The sequence below is a fragment of the Crinia signifera genome, chromosome 5 (assembly GCF_055691185.1).
Source record: "Crinia signifera chromosome 5, ASM5569118v1, whole genome shotgun sequence".
Classification (NCBI taxonomy): Eukaryota; Metazoa; Chordata; class Amphibia; order Anura; family Myobatrachidae; genus Crinia; species Crinia signifera.
The window spans coordinates 105447056-105472863 of NC_139221.1; the positions used below are offsets into that span (position 1 = coordinate 105447056).

Here is a 25808-nt window from a genome sequence, read left to right on the forward strand (position 1 = left end):
TCCAGCGGAGCACTGCAGAAGATTCAAGGGAGATAATCCCAGCGCTGTGGCTGTCCCGTTGGTAGTGTGAGACGCAAGAAAAGTATATTTAGCATGATTTGAGGTGGGAGAGCTGGAGCGTACGACCTTCTTCTAGCTAGTCCAGACCACGCCGCCCCCCCTCATTTGTTTACATATTTAGGGAGATTGAAAATCTATTAGGGAGTATGAAAATATTACTAAAATCTAGATTAAATTCTTTATTCGATGACATAACAAAGAGATGCACGTATAGATGAAACAACCGCTTTTCATCTCAGGAGCAATGAGCTGTAAGTGTAACACATTAATCCACATCTGTATGGTTGGTTGAATGTTTATTTATTTTTTTCGTCTTTTGGTTTCAGCCTACATATTACAAGACGAAGGGGAAACTATTGCTTTTTGTTTTGTTTGTATAAATATGTTAGACGTATGTTGTCTGGTAAATATTAGAGCACTTTATAGGTTTTAGTAGCTGGAGTAAATTCCAAGCTCTCTCCCATATGAGTGAAATACAGAAACATTTACTGTATATATCAGGCTTGTTGCAGCAGACAGAAATAACTTCTGGAACATATGCATAAAATTTGATAGACCTGCGCTTGAGCATATAATAAAGTATCCTGTTCTATTGGTGCTTATACAAAGTAGTGAATTATCAGTTTATGCTGGGCAGTGAAAAAGCTTCTGAAGACCGAGTAAAGATTTTTGCTCTTACTGGTGAAGAGTAAGATGGTTTCCCAGAATTAAATAAAATCTGGATTTAATCAATTAAATGTAATAATTCTTAAAAGGAGTAAAGTCCAAAAAACTCATGCCAAATGCACAATTGGTACTTGTTTCCTAGCACGGCCACAATCGCATTGATCTTGTGCCCTTAATAGTGATATGCGATGGCCCCCGACGCGATGGACCCGATTTCCCATTGAAATGCATTGAAAAGTTAAAAAATCTCGTCGGTCGCGTCGCATGTGGCTAAATAAGCATTAAATGGTCCGGACGCGATGGCCCCGATTTCCCATAGGGAACAATGTTAAATGGCTCAATTTACCCAAATCAACGGGGAACCATGTTAAATGGTCCAGAAACCCCCCAAAACACCCCAGAACAGTGCAATGTCCCCCCAAAATTAGTTAACGCCACCCCACGATCAACGTGAACCCGAAGCGTGGCGAGCGCATCGGTACGCGTCCTCCGACCTTTTCATACCCCCAATATCCACGTCGGCGTAGAGATGAGAATAGAATAGTGTGGCGAGCGCAGCGAGCCACCGAGCCCGAAGCGTGGCAAGCGGACGCGGATACCTTCACAGGTAAACGCGTCCCCTCGCGGGCTTTACAGGTGTCCGCGTCGCCACGGACACCTGTGAAGCCCGCGAGGGGACGTGTATAACTGTGAAGGTATCCGCGTCCCCTCGCGGGGCTCGCTGCGCACGCCACGCTTCGGGCTCGGTGGCTCGCTGCGCTCTCCACACTATTCTATTCTCAACTCCACGCCGACGTGGATAGTGGGGGTATGAAAAGGTCGGAGGACGCGTACCGCCGCCGCTCGCCACGCAACGGGTTGACGTTGATCGTGGGGTGGCGTTAACTAATTTTGGGGGGCCATTTCACTGTTCTGGGGTGTTTTGGGGGGTTTCTGGACCATTTAACATTGTTCCCTGTTCATTTGGGTAAATTGAGGCATTTAACATTGTTCCCTATGGGAAATCGGGGGCATCGCGTCGGGACCATCGCATGCGATTTTTTAGCACGCATGCGATGCGACCAATGAGATTTTTTACCTGCGATGCCCCCGATTAGAATCGGTGTGGCCGTGCTAGGAAACATATACCAAAACACGTTTGTGACCTGTAAGCCCGCTCAAAGCAAAAGCTTTGAAAGCTAGTCTGATACCTTCTGTGTTTGTGCATGTGTGAGAAAGATGTAGTTTCACTCTCTGCCAGCAGATGGCAGTGTTTCGGAGACTCACGGACACTAGACATATATACTGTAGATGATCAGGACTGCACACTTTGCATTGGGAAAGTGCCATTCTTGTTAGTACTGTACGTCTTATTTGTTTTATTTCATTTAGGCCTACGTTTTGTCTTTTGTGACCTATATAAGCTATCATAATCTGTACAAAGTGATAAAAGCTAACTAATATATTGCAACATGTTTATTATAAAGTCATTTTCGTACATACATTCTTTGGGCTTAAAGAAAAAAAAGGTTTATACACATGGAACACATAATAGCTAATTAGACCTAGGGCAGTATTCTATTAGTCAGAAACTGCAGTTTGTCAGGAGGGAAAAAACATGTGTTTCCACCTCCTTTTTTTTTTTTTTTGGTCGACATGCATGAAGGTCAACATGGTTTGGTCGATACAAGCATTAGGTTGTCGTGGAGTTTTTCACCTCAATTTTTTGGACCTTTTTTTGTGCCGACAGGTGGTATTTCATGTCCTATCATCCACTAGGGCAGTGGTTCCCAACCTGGGGTACTAGTACCCCTGGGGGTACTCTGCAGACCAGTTGGGGGTACTTGAAAATAATATTGGTAATGGCGGATGATGAAAAGGTCTTTTGATGGCTGAAGAAGACCCATTGCCATGGAGACAAACCATGTTGTGTCATATGCCTGACCAGCAATCCACTGGGAGCTTCCCGCGCTGCCCTCAGACATCAGCCTTCATCTGCCCAGCACTGACAAAGGTGGAGGAAGCAGCGGCATTAATCCTACTGGTGTTAGCGGGAATCCTGGAGAAAGTACACAACGAGTCTCTAGACACAGAAGGGCATGATTCCTTGCTGTATTCTGCTCCTCCTTAATATAAGGACATGCATAAGGATCCGCATACCTCTAAGTACTGTCCATACTTCAAAATGAGAGGAGGGGGTACTTATCAATGAAAAAAACCTAATCAAGGGGTACCGGAGAGAAAAAAGGTTGGGAACCACTGCACTAGGGCGTGGTGGGAGAATAAAATAGTGTGCTGAGCATAGCGAGGCACCGTGCTCGAAGCATGGCAAGCCATGTTAGGGGATGTTGTGCTACATTTCAGTGTCCATGTCAACATTCGGGTAAAATAAAAGTGAAAAACCCCATGTCCAACTGTTGACCTAATGATCCTGTCAACCTACCCCATGTCGACCTTCATGCATGTCAACCTAGTTCATGTCTATCCAATGATCCATACCCCTGCTAAACACCTTGGAGAAAAATGGGATCGCATTCCTGTGGTCATTTTGCATAGTTTAGTGGAAAGCTTTCCCAAGAGGGGGAGCAAAGCCCCTTTTGATGTCTGTGGATTTGAATTGAGATATCAAGGGCGTGTGTATGATGCTTAGTTGTAAACTAACTTGTATAGATCAGTATTCAATTTTACACTTAAACTACTTCCGGAAAATTTGTAACATGAAAACTTCCTATTTCCTCTTTGTATTAAACTGACAGGAAAGAACCCAAGCCTAAGCACCACATCATTTCCTTTTTAGGGCCATTTTGTATCAACTATACAAAATAGCACATTCATGTTGGATTGTATTTTTTGTTGTTTTCTTCTAAGTGGATATAGGAGGAAATAAATTACCGGTAAATTACATGCAGTAATTTACTGCACCAGGGAAAAGGCTGTAAGCCTCAGGTTTAAATGTAAATGGCTATTCAATAACACTCCCTTCTCGTCCTGTAGTAAATCCTCTGCTATGTGGCCTAATTCAGACTGGGTCACTAATGTGAAAATATTAAAATGGAGGGAGTAGCGAATGACTGAGCATATGTACCTACATAAATTGCATGTGGATCATAAACACAATGAAGCTGCAGTTTGAGTGATTGGAGCCTGCATTTGGGGTTGGAAATATGCAGGTGTGCACAGGGGTTTTTGAGGAGGGTTTGTAATGTCAGCAATGATCACTTCCACCATGTCTCAGATTAGTGGAAGCCACAGAGCTACAATTGTACAGATGGCAAAAACTGTTAGATGGTTCAGGAATTGCATAAGGATTTGCGAATGGATCGCGATTAGCACACAGCGAAATCTATACAAACCCATAAAAACCTCACTGAAAGGGTGTTATGGATGTGGACCATTTTTCATACACTTTCATGTTAAATTACTATTCATTCTGTGTTTGACAGTTGAGATGAAAGATTGGAACTTTGTAAGGGGCTGTTTTTAGTTATGTCCTTTGTATAACGGTTTAGGAGCATGTACATTACACATGGCTGCATCATTTGTTAATTATTCTACTTTGTTTTGGTTCACATAAGTGTATCTGTATATATATTTAGTAGCCAAAATAGATATTGTAGATTAAGGTATTAAATGCTTGACATCCTGCAAAATGTTTTATATTCCCTATATTCCTATCCACCGCTCTGCTGTACCTTTTATGTATGCAAAGCAGTTGATACATCATGTTTGTTATAATCACGGGCAAAGCATTGACACTCGTACTTTGTCCTTCAGCTTGTATGTTCAATCGAACTCCCGATTTATCATAATGTGCTGTGCACTTAATGATCCCTTTCAACAAATTTAGAATGCATTTGACCAGGGCTTTATATGTGTAGCGTTTATTTGTTCTCTGTGTTTGTGTTGACTCCTCCCACAGGTCCACAGGCCTCTATGCCAATCATATAATGCAGCACTACTGGCCTCTGCCAAGGAGCCTTTACTTTATCATTCTCTCATTATTTGAGTGATCAGTGTTAAAGCCCTTTCACCAGGCCTTAAGAAAGTGAAATGAATGTGAATTAGCACATGCGTACAGTGCTGCATTGATTATACAATTGACTAGGCTGAGGCCTATGTGCCCATTTAATTTTTTTTTTTTTTTACTTTGGGCCAGATGGGGCCTGAACTAACTGAAAGCCTTGTGACCGGGCCATGAGTTAATACACCACTGTGTGTTCGAATACCTAAAATATTTTTTGTACCTTTTTTTTATATAGATGCTTTTTCATTGCTTTAACACAAGGTGGCAGTATAGGACAGCAGAAAAAATTGCAATACCAGGTTTTGATGGGTTAGTTTTTTTAAATTCTACAAATATTTTGTGATGAAAAAAAAAATGTAGCAGCACAAATTATTGGCTGCACAAACATCATTACTGAATTGTTTTGATTGCAAGGATGACTAATTCCTATCTGAGTTTAGTTTTTACTCTTGTGTATAAATATTGTTATAGCTTTTGGTCATGCCTCAGTTCTGTAAACCCATGACCTAAATGTGATTTAAGTCTGTGACGCCAATTTTATCACACACTTATGTAACCCAATTGAGGCCTGGCCGAACAGCAGGAGTTTTCCTGCTAACCCTGGTTGCAGGTAATATGTACTAAAGGTAAGGACGTGATATTGGCTGCAAGAACACCATTTATTCTGCGGTTACAGCTGCATATCGGAAGGCTGAAGTCAAACTTAAGTTATCATGGTTTGTGTTTCATACAACTACAAAAATGGTGGAAGACTTTTTTTTGTACAATAAAGGTGTCATTTGCTAAATCAAGTATTCTATTTCACTTAAGTTGAACAAAGTATTAATGTCGTGTGCGATTTGATGAATGATGTCCATATGGTTTAGAGAAGTGAGAATTATTACATATTAACAAAAATGGACAGTTTGCTCTGTGTGGTTCGTGTTATTTGGTGTCTAACAGTATCACAGGAGAGGTATTCTAAAGGCTTTGTCATATTTACTGTAGACATTTCAATTCTATCATTCCAAGCTTGCATGCATGCAATTATCACTAATGGCAAAATTCTTGCAATACTTTTCTATTCCACTTTACAACTGGAAACTGTGATTAAACAAACAAGGTAGTTACAGACTAGGGATGACCATCGATGATTCAAAATCATTCATGGTTCATGGCCGATGTCGAATACTTTTGCCATCGATGGGGGAGTACCAGATGGTTTCCCTCCATCGATGGAACAGCAAAACGATGTTTTGCCTTTTTTTTTTTTTTTTTCAAAAGAGCCGGGACACCCACAAAGCCCCCCCCCCCCCCCCCCCCAGTGCTTTGATTGGCCCACAGGCCAATCAATCAGACACAATGGATGACCATCGATATGTAAAAATATCGATGGTCATCCATTGCATAGTTTAGCACTATCGATGGCCTGTTGCAGAATTGCCATCGATGGCAACGATGGCCATCCCTATTACAGACTATCAAAGTGAGAAGACCCTTCTCGCAAGCTTTTAGTCTATAGAGAGTTTAGTTAGTGATGCTACCTCACCCTTAATTTGTGCTTGATTGGAAATTTGGAAAGACTGCGAGGTCATGTTTTTGTTATCAGTTAAACTGTGTGGTTCAAGAACTAAGGACCCCATCAGCCTCCCCGATTCAACTATCCACCAAATGGTGGGCAACTATAATTGCCGATCTATTGGGGAGATTAAACTTGTTGAAATGCCCGATTACCTGATCCCGATTAAAAACTGTTGTTCCTCTGGGAATCTGTACCTTTCAACAGGTTTAATATCCCTGATTCCATGACCCGAACATCAAGGATTAGGACATTGCACCAATGTGTTACTAATGTATGGGACCCATAACACATCCATTGTGATTAAAACTATTTAGATAAAGTACACCGTAATCTAATTTATTTTCTTTGTTTTTACCATAGGGTTTTTAGATCCAGAGAAGAAGCTTTTCTCACATCGAATATTGTCTCGGGATGAATGTATTGATCCCTTTTCCAAAACCGGGAATCTTAGGTTGGTTCATGTAGTGCTTTAATGTTCTGCTAAATGTTATAGTGTGTATCTACATAGTGTTCACGCTAGGCTGTTTTAGCAGGATGCCGCGCCCTGCCCAATTTTTAAAAGAGCAAAACGCACCCTGCCCATTTTGAGGCACCCTGCACAAGGCACAAGCCAGCCTGTCTATCCCCACTGCCGGTTTCTAGAGCTCTAGGGAGAAGCCCAGCACCCACGTAGGTGCCTGGCACACCCCCAACATAGACCTCGGCGAGCGGGCCCGTCCACATTTTTGACATCGGTGGGCGGGTTCACCCACATTTATGACGTCGGCGGGCCCACTGCATTCAAAGTGCCCCTTGTCCTCCAGCACCTTCCCCTGCTGCGATGCTGGAGGGAACACTATCTACAGATATGATCACATACACCTATCCTCTGACATTATGGCTAAGCTATGCCGTGGGTCTCCCTGCATACTAATGCAACAAAATTGCAATGCATGAGGACATTGGTATTTCATGGAGGTGTTGTATGCGACTCGCGCTAACCTGTATAAAAGCAAATGATGGAGGTCCAATGAGTGAGCCGTACAACACTTCATGCCACATATTTTTCTTGCGCTGTAACCTCATACCAATCCTAAATGCCTAGTCCAGTATCAGCAGCTTTATATGTGGCTACGATGTGAATAAGATGGCAAACTTAAGAAAGCAGGAATTTCTACCTGTGATTTGAGCATTTAACTCACGCCACTTCCCAGACACTGTGTACGAGGGCACAGCAGTTTGTTGCACTACAACATATTTTCCAGTCCATATTTCAGCAGTCATAGCCCCAGTATATTGACACGTAAAGCCACCATGCACCTCTCTGCAGTCTGATGACTTCATGTTTGTATTTTTTCTTTCTCATGATGATGATTTTGTAAACAAAATGTTTTTTCTTTTTCTAATCTATCACATTACCCTACTTTCAATTCCTCTCGCTGATCATTGTCCTCTGTAACCTAATATCGCTGCTTTTTCCTTGGTTGATACCCTTATACAAGCACAATTATACCTTAAATAAAAAGGTATAATAAACACAGAAGCTTGGAAACGACAATTTTTGTCTTTTTCCCACAAAACTTGTTTCCTAGACAGAATAATGGTCCATACACACTGGATGTGTGGCTGTCAGGCAATGATGCGGGAGCACATATAGATGCTCATCACTGGCCCATACACACTGGGCGGCTTTTCAGCTGAAAGCTGCTCAAACGACAAAACTGAGCTGCTTTCAGCTCAAAATCAATCACTGTGTATGGGCCTTAATAGTAGACAAATCCTTACTTCTGTAGTAACGTTGCCTTCTTACAAGCTTGATTCCGTTTAAGCTACTGATACAACATGACACTTCAGAACAAAATGTTGTTCCCTGACCAAAAGAGTAGAAAACTCTCATTCGTTTTATACAAAATGAATAAAGCTAAGAGAGATTTCAGTGGTAGAACTGTGCCTTTTAGGAGCAGCTAGTTGCATAGGTTTATGTTAGTTGTTCTCCCTCCACCCTGTTATCATTACAGCTGCTATGGTAGCAGTTCCACACAAAAGGTTGTTTAGGGATACCTGTGTTAGCTGTAAGGAGGCACTTGCTGGTTACCATGGAAGCTGAAAGGTAGAGAGCCAGTACATAGTGCACAGAGTGTGTCAGATTTTCTGATTATTGATGCGTAGCTTTATAAGTAGCCAAGTAATATATGAAATATGATCTAAAAAATGGTGTACTTTTTTTTTTTTTTTTTTTTTTTTTTTAGATAACTTTTATTTGAATTGACAGCAAATAATACATCTAACTAGTCTGGAAAGCAAAACCATATTCAAAACTCAGTGGCGTCGATCCTATTAGATCTGAAGGGTGCGAGGTGTCGTTTAAACGCTGGCAACGGCATCCGAATTAAGCTGATCTCTCACCCTTTGCTGGACCGAACTCACTTAAAATTGCTCGCAACCCTATGGTGCGAGCGCTTTTAGACAAATTCCGTCCGCCTTAAAGCATACCTGGTGCCATGATGATTCACACTCCCGAATCTTCCGCATCTAATAGGCTCGACCCCAATGAGTAAGAAATTGCACAAGGGAAAAAAAAACAAGAATCTGTGATGAATATACAAAATTATGCTCATGTAATAATCCTTTCTATTAAAAAAAGATCGCAGAAAGTTGAAATATTAGTAAAAAAATTTAGACAAAACCTAAAACTTGTAAAGGGGCACACAAAGGGAAGAGCCAATGTGTACCCCCACCCCACATTATAATTGGATACAGAATATATATATTATACTGTCAAGTATCTTTCTATCCTCATCACTTTTTATTTTTTTTGTCCACATTTAGTAATATTGCATCTATTTGAGTGCAGCATGTGCCTTTTTTAACTTTAGCTGCCCAATTGTTTAATTATAATCTTTTAAAAAATTTATTAATATTTTCAAGCGTCCTTTTTGTGTTTTGGTACGCAGTCTAACCTGACCATGGTATTTTATAGAAGATGCTTTGATATATTTTTTATTGTTTTATATATATTTTTTTATTATATTTTAATTTTATTTTTTCCTTTTTAGAAATCTTTTTCCTTGTGGTGACTCTATGGTTTGCATTATTGATGATCGAGAAGATGTGTGGAAATTTGCACCTAATTTGATTACAGTTAAAAAGTATGTCTACTTTCAAGGTACGGGTGACATCAATGCCCCTCCAGGTTCAAGGGAAGCACGTATGAAAAAGAAAGGTTAGTAACTAAGAATTATTTATGCTTTTTTAGTATGGATTTATAGGCAAATTGTATGTTGTGTTTTTTTTTTACTATTCTTTATTTAACCCAGTGAGTGCCAAGGGAATTTGTCAAAATAGGTGTGAAAATTGGCAAGTAAACATTTTTAATCATAATGACCTGTAATGTATATTTGTACATAGGAAATATTTTTTGTACTTTTTTTTATTTATATAACAAATGTGAGCTAGGCTGTCATTTTTAGCAAATATTTTGTGCATCTCTCGCAGATGTTGGCACTCCAAAGGGTTAATATCTGTATGTTTATGTAAATAACTATATCAAAATAACACTTTAATGTTAATCAGAGAGACTTACAGATGAGCCGCTGCCATCTACGGGGGGTCTGACGGTCAGATCAGTCAGATGGAGCACCACTCCACCGGCAATCACCAGCGGGGGCATTCTGGCGGGTGCCAGCACTGGCTGAAAGAGGTGTTCCATCTGTACTTTATGCAGTTTTATATATAAGGTTTTATATACTACCATTTCATTTTAATATTTCTATTATCTTCAAGTTAACTTCATGGTTAGAATAACATGCTCTGAAATGCAGTTTTGTTTTTAAATTAGTAAGCTTTACTATGAATAATTTCATTTCTAAAATTATTTTCTCTCTACAGAAAGCATTTCTAAAGTATCTGCAGAAGCACAGCAGTCTGAATTGCCTGCACAGGACTCTGATCAGTCCAAGAACCTTCCTCTGGAGGAGCAGAGCAATGGACTTGGCAAAAGCATAAAGGAGCTCAATGGTGGCCCTTCAGATAACAACATTAAAAAGGAGTCTGATGCCAGTGATGGGCAACAGGAACACGACATTTCTGCAAGTCAGGATACCGGTCTCTCTGATGGCAAGGATGTAACACAATTGACGGAAACTCAGCCATCTATAGTGCAAGATGATAGGACAGTGGTTGCCAATTCTCAAATAAAGACTGGTGCAGCAAAGGATCTAGACTTTGACCTTTCCAGTGATAGCGACAGTGAGTCTGAAGTAAAAAAAACGCAGTCTCCTCCTTCCTCTGGGAGCGAGAATGAATGTAAAAGAAGTTGGAGGAAGTCAAAAACACTGGACCAGGTGACTGCTATGTCACAAGAACCTTGTACAGAGGATTTATCTGACAGACCATTGACTGAGAACCACAAAAGTGATGACCGATTATTAATTGATTCAAAGGCTAAATTAACAGAGGTTGAGGAGATGGAAGTTAAGGATATAGAACAGGACAGTCTTTGTGACTTGGGGAATGGAAATACAGATAAGAAGGAGGTGGAAACGGAATCCCAGAATAGCGAACAGTCTGGTATTACAGTTGGAGAGTCATTAGATCAAAGTATGGAAGAAGATGAAGAGGATAGTGATGACATGGATGAAGATGATCATTTAATATACCTTGAGGAGATACTTGTCAGGGTACACACAGATTATTATGCAAAGTATGATCGATTCCTGAAGAAAGAGATAGAAGAGGTCCCAGATATCCGTAAAATAGTGCCAGAGCTGAAGAGTAAAATTTTGGAAAGTACGATTATTGCTTTCAGTGGCCTTTATCCTACAAACTTTCCCATTGAGAGGACACGGGAATATTACCATGCGAGAGCATTGGGTGCAAAAATCAACAAACACCTGGCTTTGAATGGTGATGATCCTACCAAAGTGACACACCTTATTGCTGCAAGGGCAGGTAGGAAAACTGCATTTGCAGCAACTGTATTATTCAGTGTTGACAAACTTGCTCTCGAACATAGGCGGTATCCAATTACTTGCAACAACTTTTTCGGATGATAAAAACACAGTTTTTTGAGTAATGGACATTATAACACTATCCAATTACAGGTCGTTTTTATTAGCCGAAAAAGGTGATGACAATGCCGCACTAAGCTTTGAAATGTAACATTAAAAGCTACTTTTTAGCCACTTCTAAACTGAATGTAGTGCCGCACTGTATGTATGTACATGTATATATCAGGGGTGGCCTTACTTTTGGACTTGGCAATCTACTTTTGAAAGCTGAAAATCTTTCATGATCTAAGTTGGTGGGACATTAGTGTACATCTTAGATGCGTGCCTTAAATAGGGCTGTAATGAATGAAGCGTGTTCTCGCTGGACTGGGTGTGGGAACCGTCTTGCCCAAAATCATACACTGGCCCCCACAGTAATAAACATATTGCCCCACACATAGACAAAACAATCCCCACAAAATATAACCAATAGTAAATTACCCCCTCTGGGCATATTCCCCCCCCCCCCCCCCCCCCACACACACACACACCTTATTCAGAACCCTCCTCAGTGCCTAATATCCCCCTCCCCTTGAGCAGAACCCCCACCCTCTTCACACGCAGAGCAGCACAGCATGCCCAAGGCAGTGTATAGCACCTATTTGACTTCTACAGGGTGAGCACGGCACGCAGAGTGGATCATACTGGATCCAACTGGCTCCTCACAATCAATGTCACCTGCACACCCGCGCTGTACTACTGGGGAAACTGAGGCCTCTGAAGCCGTGAGACTTATTACAGGGGCACTTCTGATGCTGGACGCGATCTATTGGTGCAAGCTACCGTGTTATACATTTCTTTTCTGTTTTGGTAAACTTCATAGTAATTCATTCAAATACCGTATACATCACAAATAGAACCAAAATATACATTTTTGGTTGGAAATAATCCTTTATGAAAGAACTCCGCTGCTGTCCCTAATTGTAGTTCGTAAATCAGCAATCTGCAAGTCTGAAAATATGAATAAACACAAAAGAAAAAAGCTGACCGTTTAGAATATTGAAAACCTAGTAGAAGAAGAAATAAACGGCAGAATAAATCCTGCATACTTAAGAATATATTTGTGAAGGCTTATCTGAGAGGAAATGCTTGGATTACTTCTTATAGTAAATAATTTACTTTGATTATTGTACAGACATTGATCTTGACCACACGGTTTCTGTAAAAATTAACCGAGGCCATACATGTGGAAAAGCTTTCTGAACAAGTACCTATTTAATCTCGAAGGCCTTACAAATGCTAATGTTTTAACAGCTTGCCTTGAGTTTTCAACTAGCTTGGAAATGCTGGAATGATGTTTAGCAACTCCACTCGGTTCTGTTGTGTTCCCAGACTGGTAGTGATGGATGTTGTTGGTGTGGAGGATCCTCCACCCCAAATGAGAGGAATGCAGTGATTCACCAAACACTGTATGGTGGATCATTTAATCTGTGAACCTTTATGTTTATAACATAACTATATTTCTTTAAATTCGTTAAGTTATTCTTAAACTGAGGATCTAGTATACCCAGAAGTACTTGTGATGATCATGGGTAATTGCCCTCAATGGTGGGGTCGGACATCCCAGTGATAACTACACTCATAAGAGAAACGGTGTGCTAGGGGTCTCTAGCTACATGCAACACAGTAGGACTCCAATTACAAGATTAAAAAGTCAACCCCTATAAAATGAATTTCTAAATCTTGTTGCTTTTATGTATAGCAGCACCAACACATTTTATCTGTTATAGATGTTTTGCTTTGCAAATGTTAGTGGTAAAAATATATTGCAAATAGTCTTCCAAGGATACCCAGGTGGAATTTTACCCAGAAAGTTACCGTAGAATGTCCACCACACGTGGTCAGCAGTCCGCACATGCATGGCAGCAATGTGGTGGCATAAAATGATGGAGAAGTCTGAAGTAACAGACAATTAGAATTTTCAGACTCCTTGGATCGCTGACTAAGATATTAAAAATAGTACGATCCCAGATTGAGATGGTCAGGCCCCACAGTTTGAGAGATGCTGGATTATACTAATACTGCACTGCGTGTGTGTGGTCAGTGATTTTTTTTTTATATATAGGGCAGGGTGCTGACCACCAGGCAGGGCACTTTTTTCAAATCGGGAGGACACATTTAATATTAGATAGAAACAAATAAAATGTTTTTTTTTTTTTTTTTTTAATTGCACACTGTATGGTCATACTCTGGTCATACTCTGCAATGCCAATTACTTATTCTGTCGTACTAGCAATTAAACCTCATGGCACACACTGTAATGCCTCTTACACATTATACCACACACCATAATGCCCATTGCACAAGATGGCACTGAAAGTTCTCAGTGGCATGTCAGCGTGGTGAGGGGCAGTGTAAGGGGGCACAGTGCCACACAAAAAAAGCAGGGTGCATTTTGAGGTTTTAAAAATGAGCAGGGTGCAGCAGACTGCAAAAGAAGCTTAGAGAGAACACTGTGTATGTGTTGTACTAGTTACCATGATGGTGAATATTGAATAATACTGCCAATTGAACTTTGTGATTGGACCAAGTGTTACATAGGAGTGGTTACATATAAATATGCCAACTTCCTCTTTTAAGTTAATGTTATTGGTTCGTAGTCATTATTACAGGACCTGTACAAGTGTAGAACCCATATAAAGAGGTCATCCCATAATTTTTGTTTAAAAGTTACATTTAATTAAATAGAAATAGAATTGGATTATGTAGGTTTTAGAAACCTAGGGTTAATTTTTTTACATCACTAAAAGCAAAGTCAGTTTATCACTCTAGAATTGTTTTTTTGAGAATACTTCGGTCTGAGCTAACAGTGGAATATGCCCAGTCAGTGTGACTGCCCTTTGGCTATCTGGATGGACAAATATGTAATGAAATGCCAAACACCTTGCTGCTAGCACAATTTTCCATTGGAATGATAAATTAGAAAACGGCTATTTGCAGCAACTGAAACACAATACATATTTTGTAAATCTATGCTATTTTTTAACTATATGAATATGTAGTTTGCGATGATCATATTGATATCCTGAGCAAAAAGGAATCCCATCAGGGGTAAACCTCATACCTCTATTGTTTTTATATACAATATACGTTGTTTCAGAGCCAATCTATCTCAGTCAGCCCCACCCCACTTTTTAATCAAAATTGCAAAATAATGCCAACTGTAAAAACCCACAAATGTTTGTTTTACTTGCTCATATATGACATATCATATCGTCGTAAAGCGCAACGGAATATGCGGCACTGTATAAGAAACTGTAAATAAAATCGTCTGTATGCACCTTAATCCTTTGGGTGCCAACATTTGTTGTGAGAGCTCCTCAAAATATCTGCTTAAAATGCCAGCGTTGCTCACAGCGATTGTTCTTTTTTAGGGTGCAATATTTAACTAAACTTTAATGAATTGACTTGGCTGTATTTATTTATACTAAAAGAACAGTCACTGTGAGGGATGCTGGCATTTTAAATGGATATTTTGAGGATCTCTCACCGCAACGTTCGCACTCAAAAGGTTAAGGTTACTTGAGTTTTAGTGTAGGAACTTGCATCTTCTAGTTTGCACCTCCCCATTCCACACTTGGGGCTGAGGGAACACAAGTCAGGTGTTGAAATGCACCATTCCCTGCTTATTTTTGCTAGTATCTTATTTACAGCACAGCGCTTTAAAACACCTATACGTAATAATACTGTGGGGGGAAAAATTAATTCTTGCAGCGCTGTGAGCTTAGAAAGGAGCTAGATGTGCGCGTTAGTTTTGATTTTTCTATTTGCTATGAGTAGTCCGAATAATATGTTTATAATGAGGTGGTGTTATCTGATAATGGATAATCTCTTTAAATTCTTGCCCATTCTGTGTGAGCTGGCTTTTACACATAGTTTAGGGTTATTATATTTTATTTATAGAGGTCTGTAATTTATGTAGCGCAGAATATTAAAGGTAATAGCATGAAACAGAAGGTCAAGATGGCTCTGTCTAAATGAGCTTAAAGTGAAAGACAGTATATTATACATGCCACTTGCTCCCAGCCTGACACTGAGGAGCAGCTGTTTGCCATGATTAATACATCTGCCTGCATTACAATGTAAGAATTGGCAGGGAAGACACTTCATGGGCTGTATATATACTGTACATGAGCAAACTTACCCCCCTTCCTCGTCTGCAGCCTCAGCCAGTGAGGGAGGTGTTAGTGCTTCACTGAAATCTGTTTGTGAATGGCAATCCGAGCAGTTGTACTGCAGGGAAATGGCACCGAACGGTCTCTAATCTTCTGTGTTATAATCTATATAAATGCTTATGTTTTTTATATTAATATTCTTGTAGTATATTCTGATACTCCTAGCAGATGTTTTGTTCCTCTTGGAGAAGTTGCTTTATTGTTATTCATTTGCCATACTGCTTTTTTTCCCCCTTTCTACCTGTTTCTAGGTACTGAAAAAGTCAGACAAGCTCAGAATTGTCAACACCTTCATGTTGTAAACCCAGACTGGCTTTGGAGCTGCCTGGAAAGATGGGAAAAAGTAGAAGAACAACTTTTTCCATTAAAGGATGATTACTTGAAATCTCAGAGGTATTTGCAATCTCTTTATTATCATATGCATATGTTCTACTCTAAATGAAAAATCAAATATGTATGGTCTTTCTGCAACTGAGATCTCAGTACATATATTGGCAGACATACCTAGCCGTTTCATTGTAGTCCCAGGCCATGCTACTCATAACTATATTTTTATTTGCTGAGAAAAAACATTGTATTGCAATCGCTTTAATGTTCCTGGTAACAGTGCTTGTTACATAGATAACTGAGCCTGTGATAGCTTTTATGAAAGCATAAGCACTTCATCAAGTATATTGGGCAGGCTATATTAATCATCTGAACATCTTGCCACTGTAATTGCCCTCCCACAGGTAACCACCAACATGCAACCTAAAAGTGTTTTGGAAGCAGCGGCTCTCCACTTCCCATGACGTTTGTGCTTCAGCACCATTGTCACATTTTAAATTGGTGTTTTGCATGATATGCTTTAAATAAATAAAGAAATAATAATAAAATAAAAAAAATATATATATAAATATATATGTGTGTGTGTGTGTGTGTGTGTGTGTGTGTGTGTGTATGTATGTATGTATGTGTATATATATATATATATATATATATATATATATATATATATATATATATATATGTGTATATATATATATATATGTGTATATATATATATATGTGTATATATATATATATGTGTATATATATATATATATATATATGTATATATATATATATATATATATATATATATATATATATATATATATATATATATATATGTGTGTTTATGTTTCTGGATGCAAAAAAATGACTCAAAACTAATCCACTAGACTGTTGGTTAGGTGCAGTTGTGGTACCAAAACACGTTCAGGTAGACCAACAAAAATTTCAGCCACAACTGCCATGAAAATAGTTTGGGATGCAAAGAAAAAACTTCAGCTGAAATACAGGACTCCCTGAAAAAAAGTGCTGGTGTTGTTTCAAGATGCACAATAAGGAGGCATTTGAAGAAAAATGGGCTGCATGGTTGAGTCGCCAGAAGAAAGCCATTACTACACAAATGCCACAAAGCATCCCGCTTACAATACTCAGATACAGAGACAAGCCTCAAAACTTCTGGAACAAAGTCATTTGGAGTGATGAGACCAAAATTTAACTTTTTGGCCACAACCATAACCGTTACATTTGGAGAGGAGTCAACAAGGCCTATGATGAAAGGTACACCATTCCTACTGTGAAACACGGAGGTGGATTGCTGATGTTTTGGGGATGTGTGAGCTACAAAGGCACTGGAAACTTGGTCAAAATTGATGGGAAGATGAATGCAGCATGTTGTAAGGAAATACTGGAGGAAAATTTGCACTCATCGGCCCAGAAGCTGCGCTTAGGACGTACTTGGACATTCCAACATGACAATGATCCAAAAGACTTATGCTGGGTACACACCAGGACGACTAGGGCCCGATCAGCACAATCTAGATCCGATTCCGATCAATTGGATGCAGATTGTGTGCTGATTGGGCCCTTTTCTGAGCTGGTGTGGAGCGATTCCGATCCGATGCGCGGTCCCGCGGGTCGGTCGGTCGTTATTGAGATCCTACCTGCTGCAGGTAGGATCTCAATGACGACCATACAACCGGGTGCGGGTCGCCATCGGATCGGACCCGCTCACGGTGCACATCGTGAGCGGGTCGTGCCCTCCCGCGTCATCGTGAGCGGGTCGGACGAGACACTGACGACCCGCTCACGATGTGCATCGTGAGCAGGTCGTCCTGGTGTGTACCCTACATTAAGCTGGCCATACATCAGAAAGATCGATCTTAAGATCGATTGTGCTCATGATTGTGTACAATTTCCCTTGAAATCCCGGCAGTCCTTGGTGGTTTTTGGACACACAATCTGCATACAATCCATCATACAATCAGTCATACAATCCATCTGCAGCATGATTGTGTATACAAGATGTGCATACAATTCATCATACAATCAGTCATACAATCCATCTGCTGATTGATTGTATGATTGTGTACATAAGATGTGCACACAATCTGCATACAATCCATCTTACAATCAGTTGATATTGTATGATTGGGTACAATATCTTTCTGATGTATGGCCACCTTAAGTCGACCTGTCATTGGCTACAGCAGATTAAAGTGAATGCTTTGGAGTGGCCATCTCAGTCTCCTGACCTCAATATCATTGAGCCACTCTGGGAAGATCTCAAACGTGCAGTTCATGCAAGAACAATGGGCTTCTGCCAAGAACAATGGGCAGCTTTACCCTCTGGGGAAATAGAGCCACAATCCACATGACTTCATATTCTGAGCAGGGACCGGTTGATGTCGCTGAACAATATTGCTTACGATCTTGTTCAGTGTGTGTACACTTTATTGTTTGCCCAGGAGTTTCACCGAAATTGTTAACTCTCTTGCGGAATGTATAGTCTAGTGTGTGCCCAGTTTGAGTTCTTACTCTGTTTGTGTGCTGTGACATGCATTTTTTTCTTTTTAACCCAGAAGAGTTCCCCTTTTTAGAATCACTACGTGATATTATTCTTTGGAGAACATTCCCATACCATCTTAAATGGTGCATAAGAGAGCTAGTTATGATCTAAAATGTTTTAATTTGTACTAAATAAAAAGTGTCTAAAGAGTAATGTGTTCACAAGAACGAAACTTAGAGCCAAAACAACACGACCCGTCAGCAAATTGTAACCAACCAACTATCTCCAAACTGTCACTGATTGGTTGGTACTTTATTTCTCATCAGCTTTGTTTATATATAAATCATGTTTAAATAAAAATGTACTCTGATGTCCTTGCAGTGCTGACAATACTTACAAGCACTACTGCAGTACTTTACAAGTAATACTTAAAAAGTGGGCATGCCAAGCAAAAATAAGGTGGTATATTAAAGGTGATAGCAGAATAATGCAATTATTATATATAGTGCAGTGATAACCGTCCCTTTCAATCCTTTCACCAGTGAATGCACACAGCTTGTTGTCTTTTGATATATTTTATATTGGGGATTTAACATGAATAGTTACAAGCATTGCATCCGTCATCTAAAGCTGGGTACGCACTTTCAGATTTATCTGCCCAATCTATCTGGTGGTAATGTATGAGACATACGAGAATCAAACATTTGCTCCCAAACACTGGAAAACGGACAATGGTCATTCAGACAAATTGTATAAATTTGTTTAATAAAATGGATTTGAACAGAGTTGTTTTTGTCCATTTTTAAGCATTTGAGAGTGAATGGTTGATTGTCCTTTGCTGCCATATATTACTGGATTTTGTTCCCATTAGACAGATTGGACAGATACATCTGTAGGTGTGTACCCAGCTTTAGCTATCATTGCAGTTGTCCAACCTTTATATGCTGCCAATGATATTCCACCGTGTTGGCACATATGGCTTAGCAACAGATTAATATTCTCTGAAGAGACTTGCAGAACTCCTAGAAAACACAAAGGTACACTGCGCTAGAATTATAATGAATAGTAAATGGAGATATCAATACGTGCCAATAGGATGAAAAAACAATGGGGTGTATTTATTTTTTAAAATACATAAAGCATTATAAACCTATTATAGAGGAAATAGATACAAAATAAATAAAAATAGATAAAAAAAGAGGATTAAAAATAGTCCAGTTCATACGGTACCGTATACGAGTGTAACACAATTTGGTGGGTCCGTTCCTATGATGTCTCCTGGATGGTAATATGTAATTTGTATCCAAATGTGAAAAAAGAGGGGGTCTCTGTGTGGCAGGCTCTTCTGGAGTGGCGTGCTCCTGGTATAACACCAATGTCCTGATTAAGGCACGTGTAGGTCCCAATTGGGGGATGTCAGTAGGTAGCCCGAGGTCACGACGGGTTGCACATAGGAAGGAGGGGGGGAGACTGGTTCGGATCCAAGTGGTATCAAGAATGAAAGTTCAGAACTGGATTGTGGTATTCCTCATAATCCACCAACGCGTTTCGCCAGTCATCTGGCTTTATCAAGGTGTACACGTTGTGACCTCGGGCTACCTACTGACATCCCCCAATTGGGACCTACACGTGCCTTAATCAGGACATTGGTGTTATACCAGGAGCACGCCACTCCAGAAGAGCCTGCCACACAGAGACCCCCTCTTTTTTCACATTTGGATACAAATTACATATTACCATCCAGGAGACATCATAGGAACGGACCCACCAAATTGTGTTACACTCGTATACGGTACCGTATGAACTGGACTATTTTTAATCCTCTTTTTTTATCTATTTTTATTTATTTTTTATCTATTTCCTCTATAATAGGTTTATAATGCTTTATGTATTTTAAAAAATAAATACACCCCATTGTTTTTTCATCCTATTGGCACGTATTGATATCTCCATTTACTATTCATTATAATTCTAGAGCAGTGTACCTTTGTGTTTTCTATTGTATCCTAACGGGGGCTTACTACCCCCTTCTCCACACTGCAGCTTGGCAAACCACCTCATATCTATTTGCGCCCCCCACACCGGGGAGTAATTCGTTACTCACCACCTCTCCCCACTTGCAGAACTCCTGCCTGTAGAGAACAGCGAAGGCTCTGTAGGGGGACAGCTACTCCACACTATGCAGTCTTAGAGCAGTTTACGTAAAATCAGTTAAAAATATATATATTTCATCATATTGTTTTTAAATTCTATAAATACAGCTTTTAATATAATATATTTCATTTGCTCCAATAGAACAAATAGTCCCACCAGCTTTCCAGAGATACAGGGCGCTTTTCAAACTCCACTCTATCATCCTACACCAATTCACCCGAAGACGCAACCAGGTCCAGGAGTGCAACTGTATGACTCGGTCACCGGAAAACTCATACGGAAAGGATCCCAGGACTCCAGTCAGCCGTCATATATTCAAGCACCTAGCCATCCTTTGAGCTTAGCTGTACATGGAGAGCACTCGTCCTTCAGGTACATGAAACACTAATACAGGACTACTTTTATCCTATAACGGTCTTCTTTCACCTACATGCAGCAGGAGCCACTGCAGTCATTACATGTGGGGATAGAGTAGGTGTACTGGAGGAGTGGCACTTTAAGAAAACTTTACTGCTGCAGGCTCCTCCCTCCTCTATCCCCACCCAGACCCCAGTCTTAGAAAAAGTGCCCGGAGGAGTAGGTTCTCTGGGCCTATTCTCCTCAGGGAGTTAGGTCTTTTTTACTTTTATTTTTACTTTTTTCTTTTGGAAATATTTTTATTTTGACTGCTGATCACAGGCAGACCCCTCCGCAGGGTCTGCCTGCTCCGAGGGACCTGGAGGGGTGCTGGTCGCCACTGCCCGCAGTGCGCCTTCTATGCACCCGGCCACCGGTGCCACCGCATCGGGGACCCGCCGCAGCTGCACGCGGCTCGCGTTACGGGTCCAAGGCCTGGCCACTGCTCCAGGGATGAAGGCAGCATCGCTGCAGGTAAGCGGCGCTGTGCGCCGAAATGTGGCCTGAGACGGGCGGGCGCACCCGTTCTCAATGATTCAGCAGCCTGTAGTCTGACGGCCGCCATTTTGGGGAGCGTCAGTGGGGACAGCATCAGAGCGGAGGCTGTACACAGCGCTCCGCTCTAGTAAAACTACGCGCCGGAGGGAGAGGGAGGGCTTAGGTGACGTCAGCAAGAGACGCCCTTTCTTTCTCTCCTCTCTCCCTGCTGCCGGCGCCATTGCTGTACCTCCGCAAGGCTGATCTGAGGACATCGTGTACAGCGCTCCAGCGCACGCACTGCAGTCCAGCGCCCCCCTTACCCACTACAGAGCAGGTCTGTAAGTTACTGGGGGATTATTTTTTGTGCACAGTTTACAGAGATTGTGCATAATCTCTGATACAAGGGCGGAAGGCTCCCCCTCCCTATCCTAGCTCAGCTCCGCTGTTTTAGGAATAGTATCTGTTGCTTTACAAGTCTGTGCATTCTTGTATATTGTGTCTGTGTGTGTGTGTGTGATTTTATAACTAATCTCATACACTGACAGTATGGCAGGAAAAGCTGCCTCCAAGGCTGCCCTTAAGGTTTTTACATGTAAAACCTGTAAGGAGCAGTTCACCCAGCATATAAAGGGTGTCTCTTTGTGTGAATCTTGTTATCAGGCAAAGCACACACAGGAAGTGGAACCTCAGACACAGTCTTCTCAGTCAGAATCTTCAGAGCCTTTACTACAGAATGTGTTGGCTGGATTGGCTGCAGAATTAGCTGCTTCCAGGAAGGACAGGGAGAGATTTCATGCTCACCTGTCCATTATGGGTTCTACTGAACCAGCCTGGGTTAAGACGCTTATGCAATCTGTGGCCTCTGGGTCCAACCCTGTAGCTGGGCCTTCACGGCCTTCACAAAAGCGTCCCAGATCTCCCATAGGTCTATTACAGGATGATAATGATACTGATGGGGAGGACGATGTGGATTTGCTTCAGGTAGATGAACCTGAATTCATTCAGGATGAGGCGCTACAGCGTGATGATCCTCAGGGGGTAGAGGGCCTGATTCAGGCTGTTCGCACCACACTTAATTTGGTTGAGGACGATACTCCGGTTCCTTTGTCCTTATTTGGGCGGACACAAAAACAGCAGGTTACCTTCCCTGATTCGGCTGAATTAGACAGACCTCTCCTAAATGTATGGAAAACGCCAGACAGAAAATTCCAATTGTCTAGGCGCATGAAGTTACTTTACCCTTTTTCTCAAGAATCTAGAGAAAAATGGGAGACTCCGCCTCCAGCTGATGTCTCGCTGTCCAGGCTCTCCAAGCGGACCACGCTTCCAGTTCCGGCGGCAGTGGCTCTAAAGGAGGCCCCTGACCGCCGTCTTGAGACAACGGTAAAAACTATTTATACCACGGCAGGGGTCTTACTCAGACCAGCCTTAGCTTCAGCCTGGGTCAGTAAGGCCATGGAGAAATGGTCTGAAGAGCTTGCGTTGGGTTTACAGAGCGGTAGGCCCCGTGACGAACTGCTACAGCTGGCTCTGTATGTTAAAGATGCAGCTGTTTATACAGGAGAAGCTGCTTCAGATGTAGCTGAGTTGGGTGCTAAAATCTCAGCTTCAGCGGTATTGGCCAGACGTACTATCTGGTTAAGATCTTGGCAGGCGGAGGCCGACATAAAAAAGGCAGTAGAAGCTTTGCCTTATGCGGGAGATATGTTGTTTGGGCCTGAGCTTGACAAGCTCATTGCTCAAGCTACCGGAGGTAAGTCTACCTTCCTCCCTTCGGCCACTCCCCCACCGAAGAGACAATTTACACCGTCCTTTCGGGCTTTTAGAGGGGGCGCCTCATTCAGAGGACGTGCCAGGGGAGGTTTTTCGTCCTTTCGAGGACGCAGAGGCAGAGGTGGCAGAGGAGCCACAACCGCAGTTACCTCTACCCGTCGTGCAGAAACCAAGGTTGCAGACAAACCTGTGGCATGACGGGCTTCCCGCCCATTTGGGGGATCCCAAGGTGGGCGCAAGGTTATCCCTCTTCGAGAACGTCTGGAGGTCTCACTGTCGAGACAGTTGGGTGCTTCAGATTGTGGAACACGGGTACAAACTGGAGTTTGTTCAGGCTCCGCCGAACAGGTTTTTTACAACAGGCCTACCTGCTTTAGTAACAACACAGGCAGCTTTGGTCAACTCCATTCAAAGTTTTTTACAAGCAGGGGTCATTATACCTGTCCCCAAAGCTCAGGAAAAGCTGGGTTATTACTCAAGTCTTTTTCTAGTACCGAAGCCGGACGGTTCGGTAAGGCCCATTCTCAATCTGAAGCACCTCAACGATTACATCGTGTACCACAGGTTCAAGATGGAATCTATAAGGTCAGTCATTGCAAGCCTGGAGCCAAGGGAGTTTCTCTTATCACTGGACATAAAGGATGCCTATTTGCATATTCCGATCTGGGAACCACACCATCGGTTCCTCAGGTTTGCGATTCGCAATCAGCATTACCAGTTCAGAGCACTCCCTTTCGGTCTTTCATCAGCTCCAAGAACCTTCACAAAGGTTATGGCTTGCATGATATCAGCCCTTCGGATTCAGGGGATAACGATTGTGCCCTATCTGGACGATCTTCTCCTGAAAGCATCCTCTCCACAAAAACTACAACAGGATGCCCGGACTACCTGCGACTTCCTGGTTCAGAATGGTTGGATCCTGAATTTCAAAAAGTCTCAGCTGGAACCAACACAGAAGATATTGTTTCTGGGTCTGTTGTTCGACACTGTCCAGGAAAGGGTTTTTCTGCCATTATCCAAGGTCACAGTCATCCAGCAGAGGGTTCGTCAGGTCCTGACGCCTCGCAGAGTATCGGTGCATTTGTGCACCAAGCTGTTAGGCCTGATGGTGGCAGCCTTCGAGGCCCTATCTTACGGAAGGTTTCATTCCAGGACCTTTCAAGGCAATCTTCTAGCTCAATGGTCGGGATCCCATCTTCAAATCCACAAGACCATTGTTCTGTCCAAGGAAGCTCGACTCTCTCTTCAGTGGTGGCTGAATACATCCAACCTTACCAAGGGTCGCTCCTTCCAGTCTCAGGTCTGGACTATGGTGACCACAGATGCCAGCCTTCGGGGTTGGGGTGCGGTCACGCTGGGTCGCACCTTCCAGGGTCTTTGGACCAGCCAGGAAGCCCGCTTACCCATAAACATCTTGGAGTTACGGGCTATCAGGTTGGCACTGGCACAGGCCCACCCCCTTCTTGTCGGTTTGCCGGTAAGGATACAGTCGGACAACATCACGGCAGTATCCTATATCAACCGACAAGGGGGCACCAGGAGCAGGACAGCCATGCGGGAAGTCCGCCCGATTCTGTCCTGGGCAGAAACATACACCACCGGTTTCTCCGCAGTCTTTATTCCAGGAGTGGAAAATTGGGAGGCGGATTACCTCAGCAGGCAGGACCTCCACCCGGGAGAGTGGGGTCTTCATCCGGAGGTTTTCCAACAGCTGGTTCAGAGATGGGGGATGCCACAGATAGATCTCATGGCATCCAGACTGAATCACAAACTTCCCCAGTATTGTGCAAGGGCTCAGGATCCAGCGGCTGCGGCAGTGGATGCCCTCTCCATTCCCTGGGACTTCGACCTGGTATATCTCTTCCCTCCTATTCCGTTACTTCAAAAGGTACTCAAACGGATAAAGAGGGGAGCAGCAGAAGTCATCTTAATCGCTCCAGATTGGCCCAGGCGTCCGTGGTACTCCGACCTCAGGGACCTGATGGTGGAGGAACCTTGGCGCCTGCCGCTGCGAGAAGACCTGCTGCAGCAAGGTCCATTCGTCTACCAAAACTTGCCTCGTCTACGTTTGACGGCGTGGCGGTTGAGGCCGAACTTTTGAAGAGAAGAGGTATACCAGGAACGGTCATTCCTACAATGCTTAAGGCAGGGAAGGATGTAACAGCGTCTCACTACCATAGAATATGGAAGTCATACATCCGCTGGTGCGAGGCTAGGAAGGTGCCTAAGGCAATCTTTTCTCTGGCTAGACTTCTTGAATTCCTGCAGGCGGGACTTGCATCAGGTTTGAAGCTTGCTTCTCTCAAGGTCCAGGTTTCAGCCCTCTCAGTATTCTTCCATCGCAGGATAGCGCTGATTCCTGAGGTACAAACCTTTTTTAAAGGAGTACTTCGACTTCAACCACCGTTCACTACTCCTACGGAACCATGGAATTTAGTGGTGGTTTTAGAGTTTTTGAAGTCAGATGTTTTTGAGCCACTGGACACCGCGGATCTCAAATTTCTGACTTGGAAGACGGTGATGCTACTGGCTTTGGCCTCAGCACGTAGGGTTTCTGAATTAGGAGCCCTATCGTGTAAGTCTCCTTTCCTTACCTTTTACAGGGACAGGGCTGAACTACGTACTGGCAGGAATTTCCTTCCTAAGGTGGTTTCTGCATTTCATGTAAACCAGCCTATTGTTGTACCAGTTCTTC

General features: G+C 42.1%; 1 protein-coding gene across 1 annotated transcript in view; it reads left to right on the plus strand.

Moving 5' to 3' along the window:
* CTDP1 (CTD phosphatase subunit 1) overlaps positions 1–25808 on the plus strand; it is a 148753-nt gene that overhangs the window by 53888 nt on the left and 69057 nt on the right. Inside the window, exons 6-10 of the mRNA XM_083187787.1 lie at positions 6651–6741; positions 9326–9492; positions 10158–11219; positions 15744–15885; positions 20606–20836. Of these exons, the coding sequence (XP_083043913.1) occupies positions 6651–6741; positions 9326–9492; positions 10158–11219; positions 15744–15885; positions 20606–20836 (1693 nt within the window). The remainder of the gene's footprint in view (positions 1–6650; positions 6742–9325; positions 9493–10157; positions 11220–15743; positions 15886–20605; positions 20837–25808) is intronic.